Consider the following 20,243-nt stretch of genomic DNA (forward strand, 5'->3'; position numbering starts at 1 on the left):
TTGTTGAAATTAATGGGAGCTCTGGTTTTCAGTGGTTACTAAATTAGACCTAAAAGGAGATTCCGCCGCGGTTGCTGCACGGACATGGAACCGTAGGCACTGCAATGTAAACAACAGTGACCTATTTTTGCTTTGCAGTGTATGTGGACCTTTAACTGCACCCCAAAACTTTGAAAGTTTGTATTCTGGGCTAAGGCAATGGCTCTCAATCTTTCCAGACAACTGTACCCCTTTCAGGAGTCTGATTTGTCTTGCATACCCCCAAGTTTCACCTCACTCAATAACTACTTGCTTATAAAATCAGCCATAAAAATTCAGAAGTGTCACAGCACACTATTATTGAAAACTTGCTTACTTTCTCATTTTACCATATAATTATAAAATAAATCAATTGGAATATAAATTTTGCACTTACATTTCAGGGTATAGTATATAGAGCAGTATAAACAAATCATTGTCTGGGTGAAAATTTAGTGTGCACTGACTTCCCTAGGGCTTTTTCTGTAGCCCAGGGGTTCTCAAACTGGGGGTCGTGAGGTTATTATGTGGGCAGTCACGAGCTATCAGCTTCCACCCCAAGCCCCGCTTTGCCTCCAGCATTTATAATCATGTTAAATATATTTTAAAAAGTGTTTTTAATTCATAAGGGGGGGCGGGGGTTGCACTCAGAGGCTTGCTCTGTGAAAGGGGTCACCCGTACAAAAGTTTGAGAATCACTGCTGTAGCCTGTTGTAAAACTAGGCAAACATCTAGATGAATTGATGTACCCCCCTGGAAGACCTCTGGATACCCCTGATTGAGAACCACTGGGTAAGGCACAAGGTGGACAGTCAAGTGCCCTGGGGTCCCTGCAGCTCTGTGACCTTGAACAAGTCACTGCCTCTCCCTTGGCCTGTTCCCCCAGCTGTAAAGTGGGCTGACCTCTACCTTGCTCTGCAAAGTCCCCAGAGGGTTATGGCCACAGCCGTGAGGCTGCGCTCAGAGGATCACCAGGAAATGGGGGGTTAGCGCGGGGCAGCGCCCTAGCTGAGCTTTGCTCGATGCGGCCTGACAGCACACACGCCCGCAAGCGCGTCTGGCTTCCCTCCCCCCACCCCCGACACACACGGTTCTGGGGGGGCTGCAAGGTGTGGACGCCTCCCCAGGACGGGGGAGCCGGGTGAGGGGCGAGTGGAGCCTCCGGCCGCCCCGGGGCCAGGTCTTGTCAGCAGCGGGCCCCGACGGTGCCTCCGCGTCCGCCCCTCAGGCTGAGGAGGCGCTGCCGGGCACCGAGCCGGGGTTTGCCTGGGGGCGGAGGAGGGGAGGCGCTGCCGGGCACCAGACCGGGCCGGGGTCTGGCTGGGGGCGGACGAGGGGAGGCGCTGCCGGGCACCGGGCCGGGGTTTGGCGGAGCTGGGAGCGCGCGGGCGAGGCCGGGCCGGCAGGAGCACGCGGCGCCCCGCGTTGCCATGGTTACGGCTGGGGGCCGACATGGCGGAGGAGAAGGAGGGAGCCGCCCCGGGTAAGAAACCGCAGGGACAGAGAGCGGCCCCGGCAGCGCTAGAAACACCCCCTGACCCCCGGGGCTCCTCGAAAGCCCAGAGACCCCCCCTGAGCCGGAACCGGAGGCGAGGGGCCCGGTGACAGGGTAGGGCGGGGGAGGGGCAAAGATACTGCGGCGACATTGGGAGATGGTGCAGGGCAGGGAGGTGCTGCACAGGGACACTGGGAGATGGTGTAGGGAAGGGAGGTGGTGCACAGGGGACACTGGGAGATGGTGTAGGGAAGGGAGGTGGTGCACAGGGACACTGGGAGATGGTATAGGGCAGGGAGATGGTGCACAGGGGACACTGGGAGATGGTGTAGGGAAGGGAGGTGGTGCACAGGGGACACTGGGAGATGGTGTAGGGAAGGGAGGTGGTGCACAGGGACACTGGGAGATGGTGTAGGGAAGGGAGGTGGTGCACAGGGACACTGGGAGATGGTGTAGGGAAGGGAGGTGGTGCACAGGGGACACTGGGAGATGGTGTAGGGAAGGGAGGTGGTGCACAGGGACACTGGGAGATGGTGTAGGGAAGGGAGGTGGTGCACAGGGGACACTGGGAGATGGTGTAGGGAAGGGAGGTGCTGCACAGGGACACTGGGAGATGGTGTAGGGAAGGGAGGTGGTGCACAGGGAACACTGGGAGATGGTACGGGCAGGGAGGTGGTGCACAGGGACACTGGGAGATGGTGTAGGGAAGGGAGGTGGTGCACAGGGACACTGGGAGATGGTATAGGGCAGGGAGGTGCTGCACAGGGACACTGGGAGATGGTGTAGGGAAGGGAGGTGGTGCACAGGGAACACTGGGAGATGGTACGGGCAGGGAGGTGGTGCACAGGGACACTGGGAGATGGTGTAGGGAAGGGAGGTGGTGCACAGGGACACTGGGAGATGGTATAGGGCAGGGAGGTGCTGCACAGGGACACTGGGAGATGGTGTAGGGAAGGGAGGTGGTGCACAGGGAACACTGGGAGATGGTACGGGCAGGGAGGTGGTGCACAGGGACACTGGGAGATGGTGTAAGGCAGGAAGACCAAACCTGCCCAGACCAACACATGGAAGGAGCACCTTGGTAGGTTTGTTTCTTCACATTCTTTGCTGGGGTCAAGAATGTCAACCCCCCCCCCCTTTTTATCCAGCCACTGTGCTTTTGTTTCCTGTCATGATGCATCATATTATAATTATCATTACTAACTTCAGGGAGTTCACAGTCCAGAATTAAAAGCCAATATCAGCTCACATGTGAACCAAGGATGAAACCTTTCTTTATAGTTTTAATTTTTGGATTTATGGTCTTGCTCAGTTTGTCATTGTGAAACTCCTGGTTTGCTAAATAAAAACAATCTTGCCCCTTTCAGGGCTTTGTTACCATAATAATTATTATATATATCACCTTAGTTCATAAAATGATTTAACAAACCATATACAGTAGAGTGAGATGCATCTGACGAAGTGGGTATTCACCCACGAAAGCTTATGCTCCAATACATCTGTTAGTCTATAAGGTGCCACAGGACTCTTTGTTGCTTTTTACAGATCCAGACTAACACGGCTACCCCTCTGATACTATATACAGTACCGTACATGGTGAAAATAATTCATCTACCACTGAAGTGTATTTGTCTGAGGTGAAGGGGATTACTTTTGGCCAAGTACTCTAGGGCAAACCTTACAAAAAGTGTCATGGGATTGTTAATGACCATGGAGAGTAGACAGGGGTTTTGTTTTACCACAGCAGAAAGCCACTCACAGTAAACTGTATGCAACTCAATTTATCTACGTTGGATGAACAAACAACCAATCCCCTCTTGGGATCTGACTTTGTGTTTCCAGAGGATCTAAGTAGTTGGAATCAGATGTTTCAACCAGTTAGCTGTTCTGTCTGTACAATTTGTTATATTTCATTTTCAAATATAGCTAGTCACCACTGCCAAGAAAAAGTCATCAGTGTGATATCATTAAATGAAGTGATAATGTTCATGGTATTTCAGTATAGGAGGCATTAACAAAGACTATGTTTAATGGACCACAAGTATGATTTATAACAAGAATATTCAAACATCATGAATGCTAAACTCATTATATCCCAAGATAAAAGAGCAATAACATTTGATTTCCCATAATTCTCAATATTTTTATTTATTTTAACCCTTATTCCTCCTTTCACTCCCTACTAATAACAGTTGTTATTCATAATTTGCAAACTCTAAACATTGTATTTGAAATAATCAGATTTCAGTAGTGAACAATGCAACGTTTGTTAATTAAGAAAAACTGTATGATCAATAGAGCAGTTCTACAGAAATATTTGTTGTTAATAGCTGTGATGAGAAGTTGGAAATTATTGTTATATGTATTTCTAAGGAACCCATCACTGTCATATGTAGACACCATACATAAATTAAGAAAAAACATCAACCTTCAGAATAAAGAACTGATTTTTTTTCTCCCTCCATTCAGTTTTATGGGACTAATAAATGAGTAATTAAATCTATATAGTTCACTTGGTCCTGTAGTCAGGGCCACTTCATGCATAAATCTTAGGGGAATGCCTACCAAAAGGGAGAAGTCTTGCATCATGATCTGAAAGTAGTAAGACTTGGTCTCATCCTGATTTCTGCTCATAACAGATTCCACAGCTCAGAGCCTTCTACTTACTGAGCATTCACCAGCAAATTAGAATCTGGGTTGTATCAGCCAGTGTTCATGTTGAAGCAGCTACTATGGTAACTTGAAGAGGGCCTTTGAAGTAGCTTGACCCTCATTTAGACGCATAGGACTTTAAAGATAAGGACCAGGACTTTTAATAATAACTGGAATTTGCCAGTGTCGCACACAGAGTATTGTGATGTATTTTCATTGGTCTGTCCAGCGGACTAGCTGCTGCATGTTGAAGCATGTGTAGTTTGTGGGTAGACCTCTGGCTCAGGTAATTTGGTAGAGTGAGATGCAGTAGTTCAGTCTCAAAATAGTTCCACATCTTCTAATATAACAATACTTAATTCTTATGTAGTGGTTTTCATCCATACATAGCCTTTTCTGTAAAAGCACTTTAAGTTGTATGATTATTATTCTTATTTTACAGGTAAGGAAACTGAGGCATAGACCAGCTAAGCAGCTTTGCCCAAAGTGACACAGCATATCAGTGGCAGAACTGGGAACAGAACTCAGGGTACACGATTAAAAATCAGGAAGTTTAGCTACTGACCCATAATACCACCTAGAGAAAGTTGAGTGAAAAAGGTCTAGCTAGTGTCCTGGCCAACTAACAGTAACGGGACATTTCTGGCTCCATGTCTTTCTGGCCATCATTTAATAGGATATTGGGGTTTTGCACCATTTTGGCAATATAAGACCAGACAGAGGAGAAGGTCAGAATTCCTGGTGGATTGTGTGGCTAATGTTATTAATGCTCTGGCATTCTGCACAATTTTCACAGTGAGAATATTTTTCTGAAGACAAATCATTGTGATATTAAAGAAATCCTGCACCTTTTGTTCAGTTTTGTTTTCTCAAGTTTTGAACATCATTCAGAATGTTATTTCTAATAGGACTAGTTAAGAATAATAATATCTCCTTTGAGAAGGATAGTCCAATGGTTAAGGGCACTAACTTGGGACTTGGAAGATGTAGGTGCAGTTCCCTGCATTTTTAAACTTCCTGTGTTATCTTGGGCAAGCCACTTTAGTCACTCTGCCTCAGTTCCCCATCTGTAAAATGGAGATAATACTTTCCTACTTCACAGGATTGTGAGAATAAATACATTGAAGATTTTGAGGTGCCCAGATAATACAGTAATGGGGCCTATCTAAGTAGAGAGATTTACAGCCATTCAGTGGGATTTTCTAATGTATCTAAGTAAGTTAGGTGCCTAACTCTCATTGAAAATTGATAGGAGATAGGCACCTAACTTGCTTTTTTAGCATTTGTGAAAATCCTGCTGTGATGGAGCTTAACTCCCATCACCTGCAAAGCAAGGGAAAGAACTTAGACCTGCTCTGCACCTGATGGGTAATTAAATAATTGCCTCCTGGCCAGAGCAGATGGAGCTAGCTAGGCCTTATAAGTAGACTGAGGGAGTGCAGTTGTGTAGAAGAGATTTGTTTCTGGTATGGAGAAGTGCATAACAGGAAATGAGGGTGAATGCATACTACAGAAGCAAGATAGCTCTTGCAAGTGAAACCTTGAGGTAGAGCTAACAAGGGAGCTACCATGAGGCTTGAGAGGGGTGGAAGGGCTGTTATTTTTGAAGATTTGTTTGGCCTTATTTATACCCTTGAAGGGGTATAGACTTTTATATGACTTGGCTGGAGGGCTAAGCCACAGAACACCTAGTGGGGGAGACAGGAGAAGATAGAGGCTATTACAGGTCCAAGGGAGAGCCCCAGTAGGTGGTACTAGAGCTAAAACCCCCATGCAATGCTGTGATCTGAGGGGAGGCCCATGGAGTGAGGATGTGCTACTGTGCATTTGCTATTCCTCATAATGCCCTTGTGAGGTAGTAGTATTTCCTTTTTACCAATGATGAGCTGAAACTGTGTGGTGAAGTGACTTGCCTCATTAGTCTTCAGAATTAATCCCATGCTGAGATGAACAGGAATGGTTTGCTCCCCTTTCAGATGAAGTGTTTCTGCAGACTCTAGGTAGGAATCAATTAGGGCTCTCAGAATTGAGGCATCTAAAATCACTAGTTGCTAGAGCTGGATGGAAATCTTACAATGAAACTACATTTTGTCAGAAAATGTTGACTTACTGAAGTGAAAGTTTGCCAAATCTATTACAGATTTGATAAAACTTTTGCTGAAACACTAGGAAGCCCACATTGCAGGGCTGCCACAGACCCTAGGAGCCAGTCCTAAGACTTCCAGGTCCATGATAGGGACCATAGCAAAGCTGAAAGCCTTGACTCCCTGCCAAGAAGCAGCTGAATGAAATTGACGTTCTTGTCAGTTTCACGACTGCTATTCATTCAATAACAGCAATAAAACTGACAAGAATATGGATGTCATATTTTGTTTTAGGATTGCCATATCTTGGAGTCTTCAGAACAAAATTTCCAAATTGGTACAAAAGCAAATTTGTAAATACTGAAACTACTTGTTAAGCAAAACTCCTGAGTTTGGCCAGTTATACTAGTCGCTTTTGAAAATCTTGGCCCTAGTTTGTAACCAAATAACCTGTGTTCTACAGTATAAAATAGAAATTGCAGTGTGTATATTGTGGTTCAGAGAGCACAGTAACATTAATTGCATTGCCAAATTAGCCTTTGGGGTATTCCCAGAAATTCTTTGTTGTAGGCTTCTACTAGTTTTCATGGTTAGTGCTTCCTTTGGGGCCTATTATTTTAAACTTTTTTTCTTCATATGAGTTTTAAGTTCCTGAGTTTGTGTTTTATGGATGTACACAGCAAGAGACAGTATAGGAACAAATTCTGCCAATTCTTGTGCACGTGCTGAACTTTACTTGCACAAGTCATCCTGTTAACTTAAATGATTATTCACAAGAATAGTCTCACTGAAGTTAATGGGACTACTTGCGTGAGTAAAGTTATCCATGTGCATAAATGTGTGTGGGATCAGGACCATAATCTATACCTATTCTCATTATCGATTATTTTGTTTCTTTATTGTACTGCTATTTTTTTCCTAATGGTCTTCTGAAAATGTATTTTATACTCAGCTGATTCTATTATTCCTTTTTTTTTTTTTTTTTTTTTTGCTCTCCACTGTTTCTCTATATATGTATTTTCCCTTCTATCATTTTGTGCTTCTTTCCCTTTTCATGCTGCTTAATTCAATCTGTTTTCTTTTTTTTTTGTGCTGATGGTTTCTTTACACTTTGACATAACATGTCAAGGCTCCTAAGCTTTAACATTGCATAGGTTAATGCTGCTGTTGCAAGAACCTGAAAGCAATATGTCAAATGGTGTCCTACTAGAGCCTAATGTAGAACTAGTGAAAATAGGTCTCTTTTCTTCTTCCAGATGGGATTTCAGTAATCATATAAAAGGCAAGTGTTGAACATCCTTATATCTTTATGGGAATGTCATGTAATTGATCAGTCTTTCTGATATAATAAAGATGGTCTTGGGGGGGGTGGGGGGGGGGAGAGCGAAGTTAAGATTCATAGCTATTAAGGCCAGAAAGGACCAATAGATCATCTAATCTGACCTTTTGCATAACAGAAGCCAAAGATTTTCACCCAGTAACAACTTGTATTGAGCCCAATAACTTGGTTTGACTAAAGCATATCTTCCAGAAAGGCATTCAGTCTTGATTTGAAGTCTTCAAATCATGGAGGATCTACCACTTCCCTTAGTAGCTTGTTCCAATGGTTATCAATTGCTTTTTTTGGTAGTTTGATTACTGTTTGAAATATGTATTCACCCTTGACATCTTCATTCCCCTACCTGCATTTTGCAATTTAACATTTCATATATAGTATTACATTACATTTAAAATCAAATACAGAACATTGCCAACACGGACATGAGTGAGATCCCATCCCAAAATCATGAGGTTTAAAAAAAAAATCACAATTTTTAAGCCAAAAATAACCCAGGGTGGTGGTTCTTTGCTTCTGGATTTTGATCCTGTAGGTTACTCTTACATCCATTTCCCAGCTTTTCTTTGTAACATGAAGGGCTAGAAATGTACTACTTTTTTCAATCAGAGATACAAGGGAGGTGAGGTAATATCTTTTATTTGACCAGCTTCTATTGGTGGAAATGACACTCGAGCTTCACAGAGCTCTTCGGGTCTGGGCTAGGTTACTGGCGTGTCTAAAATAAAATCTGAATTTCTGTTTTAATGCCCTGATTCCAGGAAATGGGACTTTATGAAAAGCACTAAATATTGCAAAACTTATGATTAAATCACAAGAGCTGGCAATACTGACTACAGGTAGCCTAAATTAGTGTAACACATACCTTCTTCTGGCTCCTTCCACATGTGTGTTACCTATGTCTACACTAGAGACCTTACAGCAGCACATCTGTACTGATGCAGCTGCGCTGCTGTAAGATCACTTGTGTAGCCACGGGAGAGAGCTCTCTTGTCAACATAATTAAACCACCCCCAACAGACAGTGGTAGCTATGTAGGCGGAAGAAGCCCTCTCACCAACATAGCGCTGTGCACACTACCACTTATGCCGGCTAAACTTACATTGCTCAGGTGTGTTTCTTCCCCACCCCACCCCAAATCTACACCCTTGAGTGACATAGTTATACCAATATAAGTTTGTAGTGGAGACCAGAGCTCATTTAGCAATGTTGGGAGCCAAAGCATAGTCAGGCTGCTGGCTGCTATTGAAATTTTAAGCACTGTGGCCCAGGACTTCAAAGGTATTTAGGCACCCAAATCCTATTGAAATCTATGGGAATTAAGTCCCTAAATATCTGAGGATCTAATCCTGTGTCCTTTAGGTCTTCTCAGAGCATGTAGAATCAATACAGTGCTCAGGCCCTGATGCAGCAAACCACTTAAGCACATGTGTAACTTCAAGTAATACTACCGAATGGGAGAACTAATGTGCTTTAAGTTGCACATGTACTTAAGTGCTGTCCTGAATCACAGCTTTAAAATGCATTATGCAGTTTTCTGCATGTTTTCTAATTTTGATAATTTTTTCACATTGCAGCCACTCGATTTCTCCCACTCTCACAGGCCTTGTGAGACAGGCCAATCCTTGCTTACAGACCACCCCCCAGCCGGAAGCAACTACAGGCCACAGAAACACTAACCCAGGAACCAATCTCTGTAACAAACCCTGTTGCCTTCTCTGTCCCCATATCTACTCTAGCAACACCATCATAGGACCCAGCCACACCATCAGGGACTCCTTCACCTGCACATCTACTAATGTGATATATGCCATCATGTGCCAGCAATGCCCCTCTACTATGTACATTGGCCAAACCGGATAGTCTCTTTGTAAAAGGTTAAAGACATCAGGAATGGTAACATACAAAAGCCAGTAAGAGAACATTTCAATCTCCCTGGACATTCAATAACAGATTTAAAAGTAGCCATTCTTCAACAAAAACAGACTTCAAAGAGAAATTGCAGAGCTACAATTCATTTGCAAACGTAACACCATCAATTTGGGCTTGAATAGGGACTGAGAGTGGCTAGCTCACTACAAAAGGAATTTTTCCCTTTCTTGGTATTGACACCTCCTCATCAATTATTGGGAGAGAACCACATCCACCCTGACTGATTTGGCCTTCAACATTGGTTCTCCACTTGTAAGGTAACTCCCTTCTCTTCATGTGCCAATATATATTTATGCCTGCATCTGTAATTTTCACTCCATGCATCTGAAGAAGTGAGGTTTATTTACCCACGAAAGCTTATGCCCAAATAAATCTGTTAGTCTTTAAGGTGCCACCGGACTCCTCGTTGTTTTTTTGGATACAGACTAACACGGCTACCCCTCTGATACTTCATTATGGACTGTATACACACAAACTTTCAAGCTTAAAGGTTCAGCTTATATTTGAGACTGAAGTAGACAACAAAATGCAGTTATGTTTATAGACAAAGCCATGGCTGACTTTTAAGGCAATTGTGGATTTTCTGGAGAGAGAGATTTTCTTGTTTCCATGGTGCATACAAGTGCAGAAATTTTGCAGATTAACTCTACCTCTAGCTCACTAATTCAACAAGAAATTAGCTGGTTTGTAAAAGTTATCAATATTTTGTCTTCTGAACAATGCCAAGATCAGATTCACAATGCTAAAAGGGATTTGCAGCACTGGTACAAATGATCTTTTCTCCAACAGTAGTTAATATGCTGTTCAGAAGAATTTGGGTTTTCATTCCATGTCTGTACGCTAATTTTTTTCACATCTGAGATTTGCTCCAGTTTACAAGTACTTTTATGTGGTGGGAACAAATATATATTCAGTGACATTTGCAATAAAATTTGGCAAAATGGAGTCCATGTGAGGAGCTTGATCTACTGGTTAGCATAGCTCTGCAATGGACCTGTTGTGTGAAAAGTCCCATCAATTTTTTAAAAGTGGCTTCTAATGCTGGATGCCCAGCTTTAGAAATCTAGGGTCTGATTTGTTTTCCAGAAATTGTAAACACCCACAATTCAAAATGAAGTAAGTGGTTATGGTGGGTGCTCAGAACCTCTGAAAAATAAGGCCACTTACTTAGGGACTCCAGTATGGATTTAGATGTCTAACTTTAGGCATTCATGTATGAAATTTTGGCTTCGGTACCTAAAGTACAGCACCCAAAATTAGAGGCTACTTTTGAAATTGTTCCTCTTAGTGTCTGTGTCCCTCTACTTCCTTATGTGTAAAACAGCGATAAAACAACCAATTCATTGGGTTTTTATGAGGATTAATTAACTGATAAATGTACCGCATTGAATATGTCACATACGGCATGATATATAAGTGCAGAGTATTGTTCGACTGTAGGCAAATAGAAAACTCAGGTGCCATGTAGCGCATGGGCTTCTAGTAGCCAGTCTTAATAAATGATGATACATAAGCAATAACACATGATGAGCTTTGTGTGTTAGTCAATAAATGGGCACTCTATCTGTGGTGTGATGCTCACATACTATAGTGATGTACGCCATAGAAGGCCCTAGATAAAAGCTCAATGTACCAAAAGTTGACATTCATTGACTGACACAGGCACGTGCAGAAGATGTGCTATTGTATTTATAAATAATTATTTTAAGACCAATTTTTAAAATTCGTAATCCTTTTGCTTTCCCCCCCCGCTTTACATAGACTTCCTCTGAAGGGCCAAAACCAGCACTTCAGAGCGGTGAATCTGAAATTGTACAGTAGGCAGAACATGTGTGTTTTACCATAGACCAAGCATTGTCAGCAGAACTCTAGTGGTTAAGGTACTTATATATACAAAAGTCATACTTCTAAAACCTTTGTTTCTTATAAAGTAATTGCATGAAATCCAATGTAATCTTCTGGATTGTAAGGATTTAAAGAATAATATTTTTTGGAATATATTGTGCCCTTCATCCCAAATGACTTTACAAACGACAGTATTATAGCACAGTGGCATCTCTTTATAGTTAAGGTTGAGAGTTCCTTATTGTTTAAAGGATGACTATTCTAAGAGCTCCAAAATCCATGTGATTATGGAGAGAGTCTCAAAACACACTATGCCTCATGGTCGTGTGGGGTAGGGCCATGGGTATGGGAATTAGAGGTGCGGGGTGGTGCTGCAGCTCCCCCAGGTTTTACGCAGGGCTCTGCTCCTGGCCCCGCACCTGGGGTCCTGGCTGCCGGTCCCATGGTAAAGGGGGGCATAAGGTAAAAAGCTTGGGGACCCCTGCTTTACAGTTTCACTGGCTTTCAGCACCCCCACTATAAAAAGTGTTCCAGCGCCACTGAGTAGGGCTTGTGCTCCAAATTTGGGGTCATTTGAGCAAGGGATTCCTATGGTACTGTCTCTCTAAAATCAGCTGTTAACAAAATCACTTGGTTCTTCTAACTTCTTTTGTGCTCACCAGGGGCTCAAACTAGGCTTAAAATCCTCCCCAAACTGATCTCAGCTGCTTAAGTTTATCTCAGCCAGGGTGGGGCAGCCGCCCAGGATGTAAAGCCACAGGGGTGGCTTGGGCTGGCGATGCCAGGGAGCTCAGGCCAGCCCTATGTGTGTGGGGGGCCCCATGGGAAGACCCCCCCAACTCACCTCAGCATGCCACCCAGCCTGTCTGGGATGGGGGAGTGCAACCAAAAAATCTAGGGGGGCACATGACTCCAAATGCCTCCCATGCATCGCCTCTGGTATGAGGTGCAGATATGCTTGTTTGCCCTGGATGCTGAAGTGCTTAGTTACAGCTTTGATATGTGTCTGTGGAAACACAACACAAACAATGCACCTTCTCTTAGTCTTTTCTTATGTCTACTTATTATGCCACCCACTTACAGAACCATTCTCAATAGCTATTGCTGGCTCCAGGGGGGAGGAGTTAAGGGTGAGCTGGGGGATGGTGTGTTCCTTAACTCTGTATTTCCTGGGTTTCAGAAGTTTGTTTGTATTGCCTTAACTCTTCAATTCCTGATTTTCTGAGATTTGAGTAAAAAGAACAGGAGTACTTGTGGCACCTTAGAGACTAACACATTTATTTTTTTCACACCCCTAAGTGATGTAACTGGGTTGATTTAACTTGTTAGTGTAGACCTGGCCTTAGTTTGGTGGGAATTACAGGTGCTCAGTAGGGGCCTGATCCAAGACCCATTGAAGTCAGTGGAAAGACTTCCATTAACTTCAGTAGGCTGAGGATCAGACTTTAGGTGCTTGGCACCACTAAGGATCAGGTCCACCTAGATTTTAACCATAGCTGAAAGCAACGATGAAAACAGTTTAGCTTTAAGTGGATACAAGTACAAACCACATTCAGGGTTTTAGCCAGTTTTTGAAAAGGTGCTACGTGGTGCAGTTTTGTAGTGTAGAGAAGGTGTAAGGCACCAAATGCAAAGTAATGCGTTTGGAGCCTGATACAAACCTATTTCTGTGAATAGGAGTCTTTCCATTGCATTTAGTGTACTTTTTATCAGACCTGTAGGCTCTAACTGTAGACCAGACTATACACTGATGGAGAATTGTAATGTCATGACAATGGAAGAAGCCAAATTGGTAATAAGTTACAGTAAAGACAAATAAGATGTTAGTGCCTGATCCTCTCCTGCCTTGTACTTTTTATAGCTGTTTACACTTGTGTAGAACAGTAGCTCTCAACCTTTACAGACTACTGTACCCCTTTCAGGAGTCTGATTTGCCTTGTGTGCCCCCAAGTTTCATGTCACTTAACTACTTGCTTACAAAATCAGACGTAAAAATATAAGTTTCACAGCACACTATTGCTGAAAAATTGCTTGCTTTCTCATAATTATATGGTAAAAATAAATCAATTGGAATATAAATATTATACTTGCATTTCAGTATGTAAATTCCAGAGCAGTATAAACAAGTTATTGTCTGAAATTTTTGTTTATACTGACTTCACAAGTGCTTTTTATGTAGCCTGTTCTAAAACTAGGCAAATACCTAGATGAGTTGTTGTACCCCCTGGAAGACCTCTGCATACCCCCTAGGGGTACGCATACTTGGATGAGAACCACTAGTGTAAAATATATATAAATGCTACCGAATCAGAATTCTCTACTCTCTGATACTTGTGATAGCATTTTACACCTATTTTCACAGATACAAATTAATACACAAGGAGCAAGACAGGGGAGGATTAGGCCAGTAAGTTGTATCAAAAACATTAATATACACAAAGAAATACAGTATTTTACCTATGTAAAATACCATGGTGAGGACTCAGAGTTATTGCATCCATTTTGGGGAATTGCACATCTGTGTGAACAGACACGTTCTGGCGTGGGTCCAGAGAAGAGTTACCAAATTGATCAAAGTGGGGGAGAAAAAAAAATCAAATAAAAACAAAACAAAAAAAACCCCTCATAAGTAGATGCAGGAAGGAAAAAAAACTAGATGAATGAGAAAGAGACAAAAATTAGAAGGGAAGAAGACCAAGATAAGGAAGAGAAATAAATTGAGGGAAGGAGGAGGAAAAAGAAGATGGATAACAGGAGGAACAGCTAGTCTGAGAGCAATGCAAAGAGAGCACTAAAGGGCGATGTATCTATCCCTTAACAGGTGGAGGGATTGTTGCTATGATGTGGGACCCTTTGAACAGAGGAAGAAAGTAGAAGGAGAAAGATGAGCCCTTTCATCTCTCCCTTCCCAAAAAGAAAGGGATCCTCAAAAAAAGAGGTGTAAGATTAAAGAGGCAAAGAATAAGTTGTTTAAAGACATAAAGGAGCAGAAAGAGAGACTGACATAAGACCTGATGGTAGAATGGAAATGTGTGAAATGTAAAGTTAAGGTGAACAGGGGGAAATTCAGAGAAAAGTGAATTGTTCCATTTTAGGGTGGAGACTGTATTTGAGTCTTTCTTTCAGATGATATTTAAACTAGAAATAAAATTCATTGGAGTAGCTTGGTGAAACTTTTTTTTGTTTTTGTGTTTTGCAGAAGCCATAATAGCAGACATTCAGAAAAAGATTACAGATGCTTTTGAAGTGTTCGACCATGAATGCAATAAAACTGTGGATGTCAGGTTTGAAAATCTTTTCTCAGAAATATTATGGAATATTTTTGCAGAGCAAAACACTGCCCTAAATCCTAAACCACTTTAACAAGAAACAAAATTGAAATAATGCCCTGTGATCTTGATTCTGTAAACATTTATGTACATGCTTAACTGGACTAGTGTGAGTAGTTCCACTGATTTAAGACTGGTACTGGATTAGGAGCGGAGGCAGTGGGCTTAGTGGGCAAAGAGACTGACCCAAGGAGCTGGGGTTGAGGAGAAATGGGGGTTAGCTGGGCAAGGAGATAGGGATGAGGAGCCCAGGGAGGGGAAGACTTAGATTAGATGACAAACTGGGTGGGGAGAGGGAGGGCCAAGACTGGAACAATGTCAGGCTTGGGTAGAAGAGGGGCAGAAAGGTTTATAGCCACTGAAGCACACACCCCTCCAGAACCTGAAATGGAACCAAAGAATGACATTCTGGGGTGCAGTCTTGACCAGTGAGGGGCTGTCACCCTTGCCCTGCAACCTGGGGTGCCTCACAATGCTTTGCTCCTACCTGAGCTGCACACAAACAGCCTGCCAGCATGCAGGTCACACCCTGAGGGTACATCTACACTACAGCGGGGAGTCGGTTTAAGATACGCAAATTCAGCAACGTGAATAGCGTAGCTGAATTCGACGTATTACAGCCGACTTACTCCGTTGTGAAGACGGCGGCAAAATCGACTTCTGCCGCTTTTTGTCGGCGGCGCTTACTACCACCTCCGCTGGTGGAGTTAGAGCGCCGATTCGGGGATCGATTGTCACGTCCCCACGGGACGCGATAAATCGATTCCCGAGAGGTCGATTTCTACCCGCCGATTCAGGCGGGTAGTATAGACCAGGCCTGAGTGTCTGTGAATAGCCAGAGCCCTGGTCTGCCAGTTCGGACCCCAGCAGTCTGTCAGCAAACACCAGCTACATTCTGGCTTCTAGTAGCCTTGGTTACTATTTGCAGGGTGACCCCAACACACTCCCAGTCTTGAATTTTCCTCCAAATACACGTGTTCTGCACCGTCCAGCCCTCTCCAGCACAGTTCAGATATATTAGGTCCATTGCCCCTCTTAGGGGATCAATATATAATAGTTTACTATCCCAAATAGCATTACCCACATAGTTCACAACACTGGATTGGTTTTGATTACATAATAAAACAAGTTTACTTAACACAAAGAGATGGGTTTTATGCGAGTGCAACTACAAGGCATTAAAACCAGAAATAGTTATGAAAGAAATAAAGATAAAATGCTTCCCAGTATTAAAACTTAACAAATTAAAATTAGTTCAAGATAAGTCTTACCAAGTGCTCCCAGCAACGAGGCTGACCAAATGACTAGGATCTCTCCCAAAGTCAAATGGGCTGGTTTCTTTTGTCATCTTAGGGGAAACAGAAGAGATAGATGGGGAAGGGAGCTTGGGGTGTTTTTGCCCCTCACTTTTACAAAAAGGATTCTGCGTGGACTCCTCCGGACGGTCGAAACAACAGACTGGACTTCTACATAGATTGCTTCCGTCAGCGTGCAAAGGCTGAAATTGTGGAAAAGCAACATCACTTTCCCCATAACCTCAGCCATGCTGAACACAATGCCATCTACAGCCTCAGAAACAACTCTGACGACATAATCAAAAAGGCTGACAAAGGAGGTGCTGTCGTCATGATGAATAAATTGGAATATGACCAAGAGGCTGCTAGACAGCTCTCTAACACTACATTCTACAGGCCATTATCCTCTGATTCCACTGAGGATTACCTAAAGAAACTACACCATCTGTTAAAAAAACTCCCTGACAAAGCACAGGAACAAATCTGTACAGACACATGCCTACAACCCCGACCAGGGGTATTCTATTTGCTACCAAAGATCCATAAACCTGGAAATCCTGGACGCCCCATCATCTCAGGCATTGGCACCCTAACATCAGGATTGTCTGGCTATGTGGACTCTCTCCTCAGGCCCTACGCTACCAGCAATCCCAGCTGTCTTCGAGACACCACTGACTTCTTGAGGAAACTACAATCCATCGGTGATCTTCCAGAAAACACCATCCTGGCCACTATGGATGTAGAAGCCCTCTACACCAATATTCCACACAAAGATGGACTACAAGCTATCAGGAACAGTATCCCTGATAATGTCACAGCTAACCTGGTGGCTGAACTTTGTGACTTTGTCCTCACCCACAACTATTTCACATTTGGGGACAATATATACCTTCAAGTCAGCGGCACTGCTGTGGGTACCCGCATGGCCCCACAGTATGCCAACATTTTTATGGCTGACTTAGAACAACTCTTCCTTAGCTCTCGTCCCCTGAGGCCCCTACTCTACTTGCGCTACATTGATGACATCTTCATCATCTGGACCCATGGAAAAGAAGCCCTTGAGGAATTCCACCATGATTTCAATAATTTCCATCCCACCATCAACCTCAGCCTAGATCAATCCACACAAGCGGTCCTGGACACTAATGTGCTAATAAGTAATGGTCACATAAATACCACCCTATACCGGAAACCTACTGACCGCTATACTTACCTACATGCCTCCAGCTTCCATCCAGGACACACCACACGATCCATTGTCTACAGCCAAACTCTAAGATACAACCGCATTTGCGCCAATCCCTCAGACAGAGACAAGCACCTACAAGATCTCTATCAAGCATTCTTAAAACTACAATACCTACCTGCTGAGGTGAAAAAACAGATTGACAGATCCAGACGAGTACCCAGAAGTCACCTCCTACAAGACAGGCCCAACAAAGAAAATAACAGAACACCACTAGCTGTCACCTTCAGCCCCCAACTAAAACCTCTCCAGCGCATCATCAAAGATCTACAACCTATCCTGAAAGATGATCCCTTACTCTCACAGATCTTGGGACACAGACCTGTCCTCGCTTACAGACAACCTGAAGCAAATACTCACCAGCAACCACACATCACTGAACAAAAACACTGACCCAGGAACCTATCCTTGCAATAAAGCCCGATGCCAACTCTGTCCACATATCTATTCAAGTGACATCATCATATGACCTAATCACATCAGCCATGCCATCAGGGGCTCATTCACCTGCACATCTACTGATGTGATATATGCCATCATGTGCCAGCAATGCCCCTCTGCCATGTACATTGGCCAAACCGGACAATCTCTACGCAAAAGAATGGACACAAATCTGACATCAGGAATCATAACATTAAAAACCAGTAGGAGAACCCTTTAACCTGTCTGGTCATTCAATGACAGACCTGCGGGTGGCAATTTTGCAACAGAAAAGCTTCAAAAACAGACTCCAGCGAGAAACTGCTGAGCTTGAATTGATATGCAAACTAGATACAATCAATTTAGGCTTGAATAGAGACTGGGAATGGCTGAGCCATTACAAACATTGAATTTATCTCCCCATGTAAGTATTCTCACACTTCTTATCAAACTGTCTGTACTGGGCTAGCTTGATTATCACTTCAAAAGTTTTTTTTCTCTTACTTAATTGGCCTCTCAGAGTTGGTAAGACAACTCCCACCTTTTCATGCTCTCTGTATGTGTATATATATCTCCTCAATATATGTTCCTTTCTATGCATCCGAAGCACTGGGCAGTAGCCCATGAAAGCTTATGCTCAAATAAATTTGTTAGTCTCTAAGGTGCCACAAGTACTCCTGTTCTTTTTGCGGATACAGACTAACACAGCTGCTACTCTGAAATTTTCATGAGGGTTACCCCTAGATAAAGTTCATTCCTGCTGTGAGAACGAAGACAAGGAATCTGGTGGTGAAACAGGTTCCATGCTGCTGTTTTCTAAAATGCAGATAGATCTTTTCCTACACCCCTTGTTGCCAAAGAATGGCCACTTGACAGGTGATTGCCCATCACCTTTGATGATGCCTGACTAGAGGGGTCAGTTTATCCTTTATCTTCGAGAAACAAGTTTATCCACTCCCCAGACTTGTCTGGTAAACACCCTTCAGTCATAATGTCAGCTTATATTCATAACTTTACATATAATTTTACTACATACATCTCACCATGGTATTATTGATCAGCAAATTATTAGCTTTCAAATTATATCTTACAAGGGATATTTGGTACAAAGATTATTACAGTGGTGTGTAGGGTGTGAATACAAGGGTGCATTTGATTACACCAAGTTTGCCAAGTCTCAATATTCCTCTGCTGTCAGCAAATATCTGTAAAATCCACTGGCAAAAGTATGTGTTTCCTCCTCCTCTAATGCTGGTCCATGTAGAGGGTGACAACTTACTATTGTAATTAATTTCTCCATTAGCTCAAGTGGCAGAGGTCTGCACTGTGGAGCTAAAGGTCCAACTTTGATGATGATCCATTTAGATATCAATATGAAGTCACAGATGGAACTTCAAGTTTTTAATTTGCTTTTTAAAAAACCTAGGAAGTTGCGCGCGCACACACATACACACGCACCCCCCCCCCTTTAAAAGGACACTAAGATCATAAATGAAGCAGTTAAAAGGTAGGAAATACCAGAATTAAGGTTGCCTATGCAACCCAGACTTGGTTCCCTTGAGTGTATGCATTATGCTATAGTTTTGAATTATATGATCATACACTATTTTTCCCACAGGACCTGTGCCTCATTCACTGTACAGGATGGACCTGGTTTGGGGATGTATGATGTGACCCGAGGTACAATTTGGACTGTGGAATTACTGTGCCTCCTTAATTCTCTCACTAAAGGTGTCTTTTACTCAACTCTGCTAATGACAAGCAGCCCCTTTAGGCTTTGCTCTGTGAAGGCAAGCCCAAAGTTATATGGATGCTTTCTCAAGCCACTGATGAGCTGAATACAGGGAGACCCCAGCAAATTGTGCCAGCCCCAGCCTTGCACGCAGAAATGTGTGTCGTACACTGCTCAAGACTTTCTTGATCAATGCAAGCTCATTGATTAGTTCGCCACTCTGTCAAAGGGTAGTGGATGTGCACCAGCCTCTGTAAGCTGAGCAGATCCCCCAAGCCCTTTAGACAAACTCACTGGTTTACATTAAACATCAAAATAAGTTTATTAACTAGAGAGAGAGATTTTAAGTGATTATAAGTGATAGGCATAAAGATCGGAATTAGTTATGTAAAAAATAAGTAAACACATACTAAATCCTAAACTTTATCAGGCTAAGCAAGATTTGATTCAGTTTTTCTAACCCTACTAGACATTGCAGCTTGTTTTCAGTTCATCGTTCATACTAACTAGAAAGCCTTCTAGTTAGGACCATCCCTTCCCTCCAGTTCAAGGAGACTTCTCTTTGTCTTCCAAACGATCTTACTTCCAGATGTTGAGATGGGGGAGGAGAGAGGTGAACTGATGATGTCACTGTCCCTTATTTTATACTCTCCTTCAGGTGCTGGAAAAATCCATGCTATCGTGGGGGTTAGGCTACCCCCATGGTGTACATGAGCTGCTGACCATCCTTCATTATGAATTGTAAATTTTTTGTTTACAACTCCCCTGCTGGTGAATGGCCAGTGATGGTTACTTAACGCTGGGTGTTGGTCATTCTTTTGTTGCTACTGAAGAGCTAGTCGGTGGGCGTTTCCCAGAC

The 20,243-nt window shown here is 43.1% G+C and overlaps 1 protein-coding gene across 3 annotated transcripts in view; it reads left to right on the forward strand.

Annotated features, from left to right (window-relative positions):
* The first annotated feature begins 1,204 nt into the window (after positions 1–1,204).
* EFCAB2 (EF-hand calcium binding domain 2) overlaps positions 1,205–20,243 on the forward strand; it is a 39,660-nt gene continuing 20,621 nt past the window's right edge. Inside the window, exons 1-3 of one of the 3 annotated variants that reach the window (XM_065589163.1) lie at positions 5,625–5,711; positions 7,506–7,531; positions 14,562–14,646. In XM_065589163.1, the coding sequence (XP_065445235.1) occupies positions 5,656–5,711; positions 7,506–7,531; positions 14,562–14,646 (167 nt within the window). In that variant the 5' untranslated portion in view covers positions 5,625–5,655. Of the gene's footprint in view, positions 1,502–5,618; positions 5,712–7,505; positions 7,532–14,561; positions 14,647–20,243 lie in introns of those variants that run through there. The other 2 variants (XM_005300551.4, XM_065589164.1) reach the window with 2 other exon arrangements.

Source organism: Chrysemys picta, chromosome 3, assembly GCF_011386835.1.
Source record: "Chrysemys picta bellii isolate R12L10 chromosome 3, ASM1138683v2, whole genome shotgun sequence".
NCBI classification, from domain to species: domain Eukaryota; kingdom Metazoa; phylum Chordata; order Testudines; family Emydidae; genus Chrysemys; species Chrysemys picta.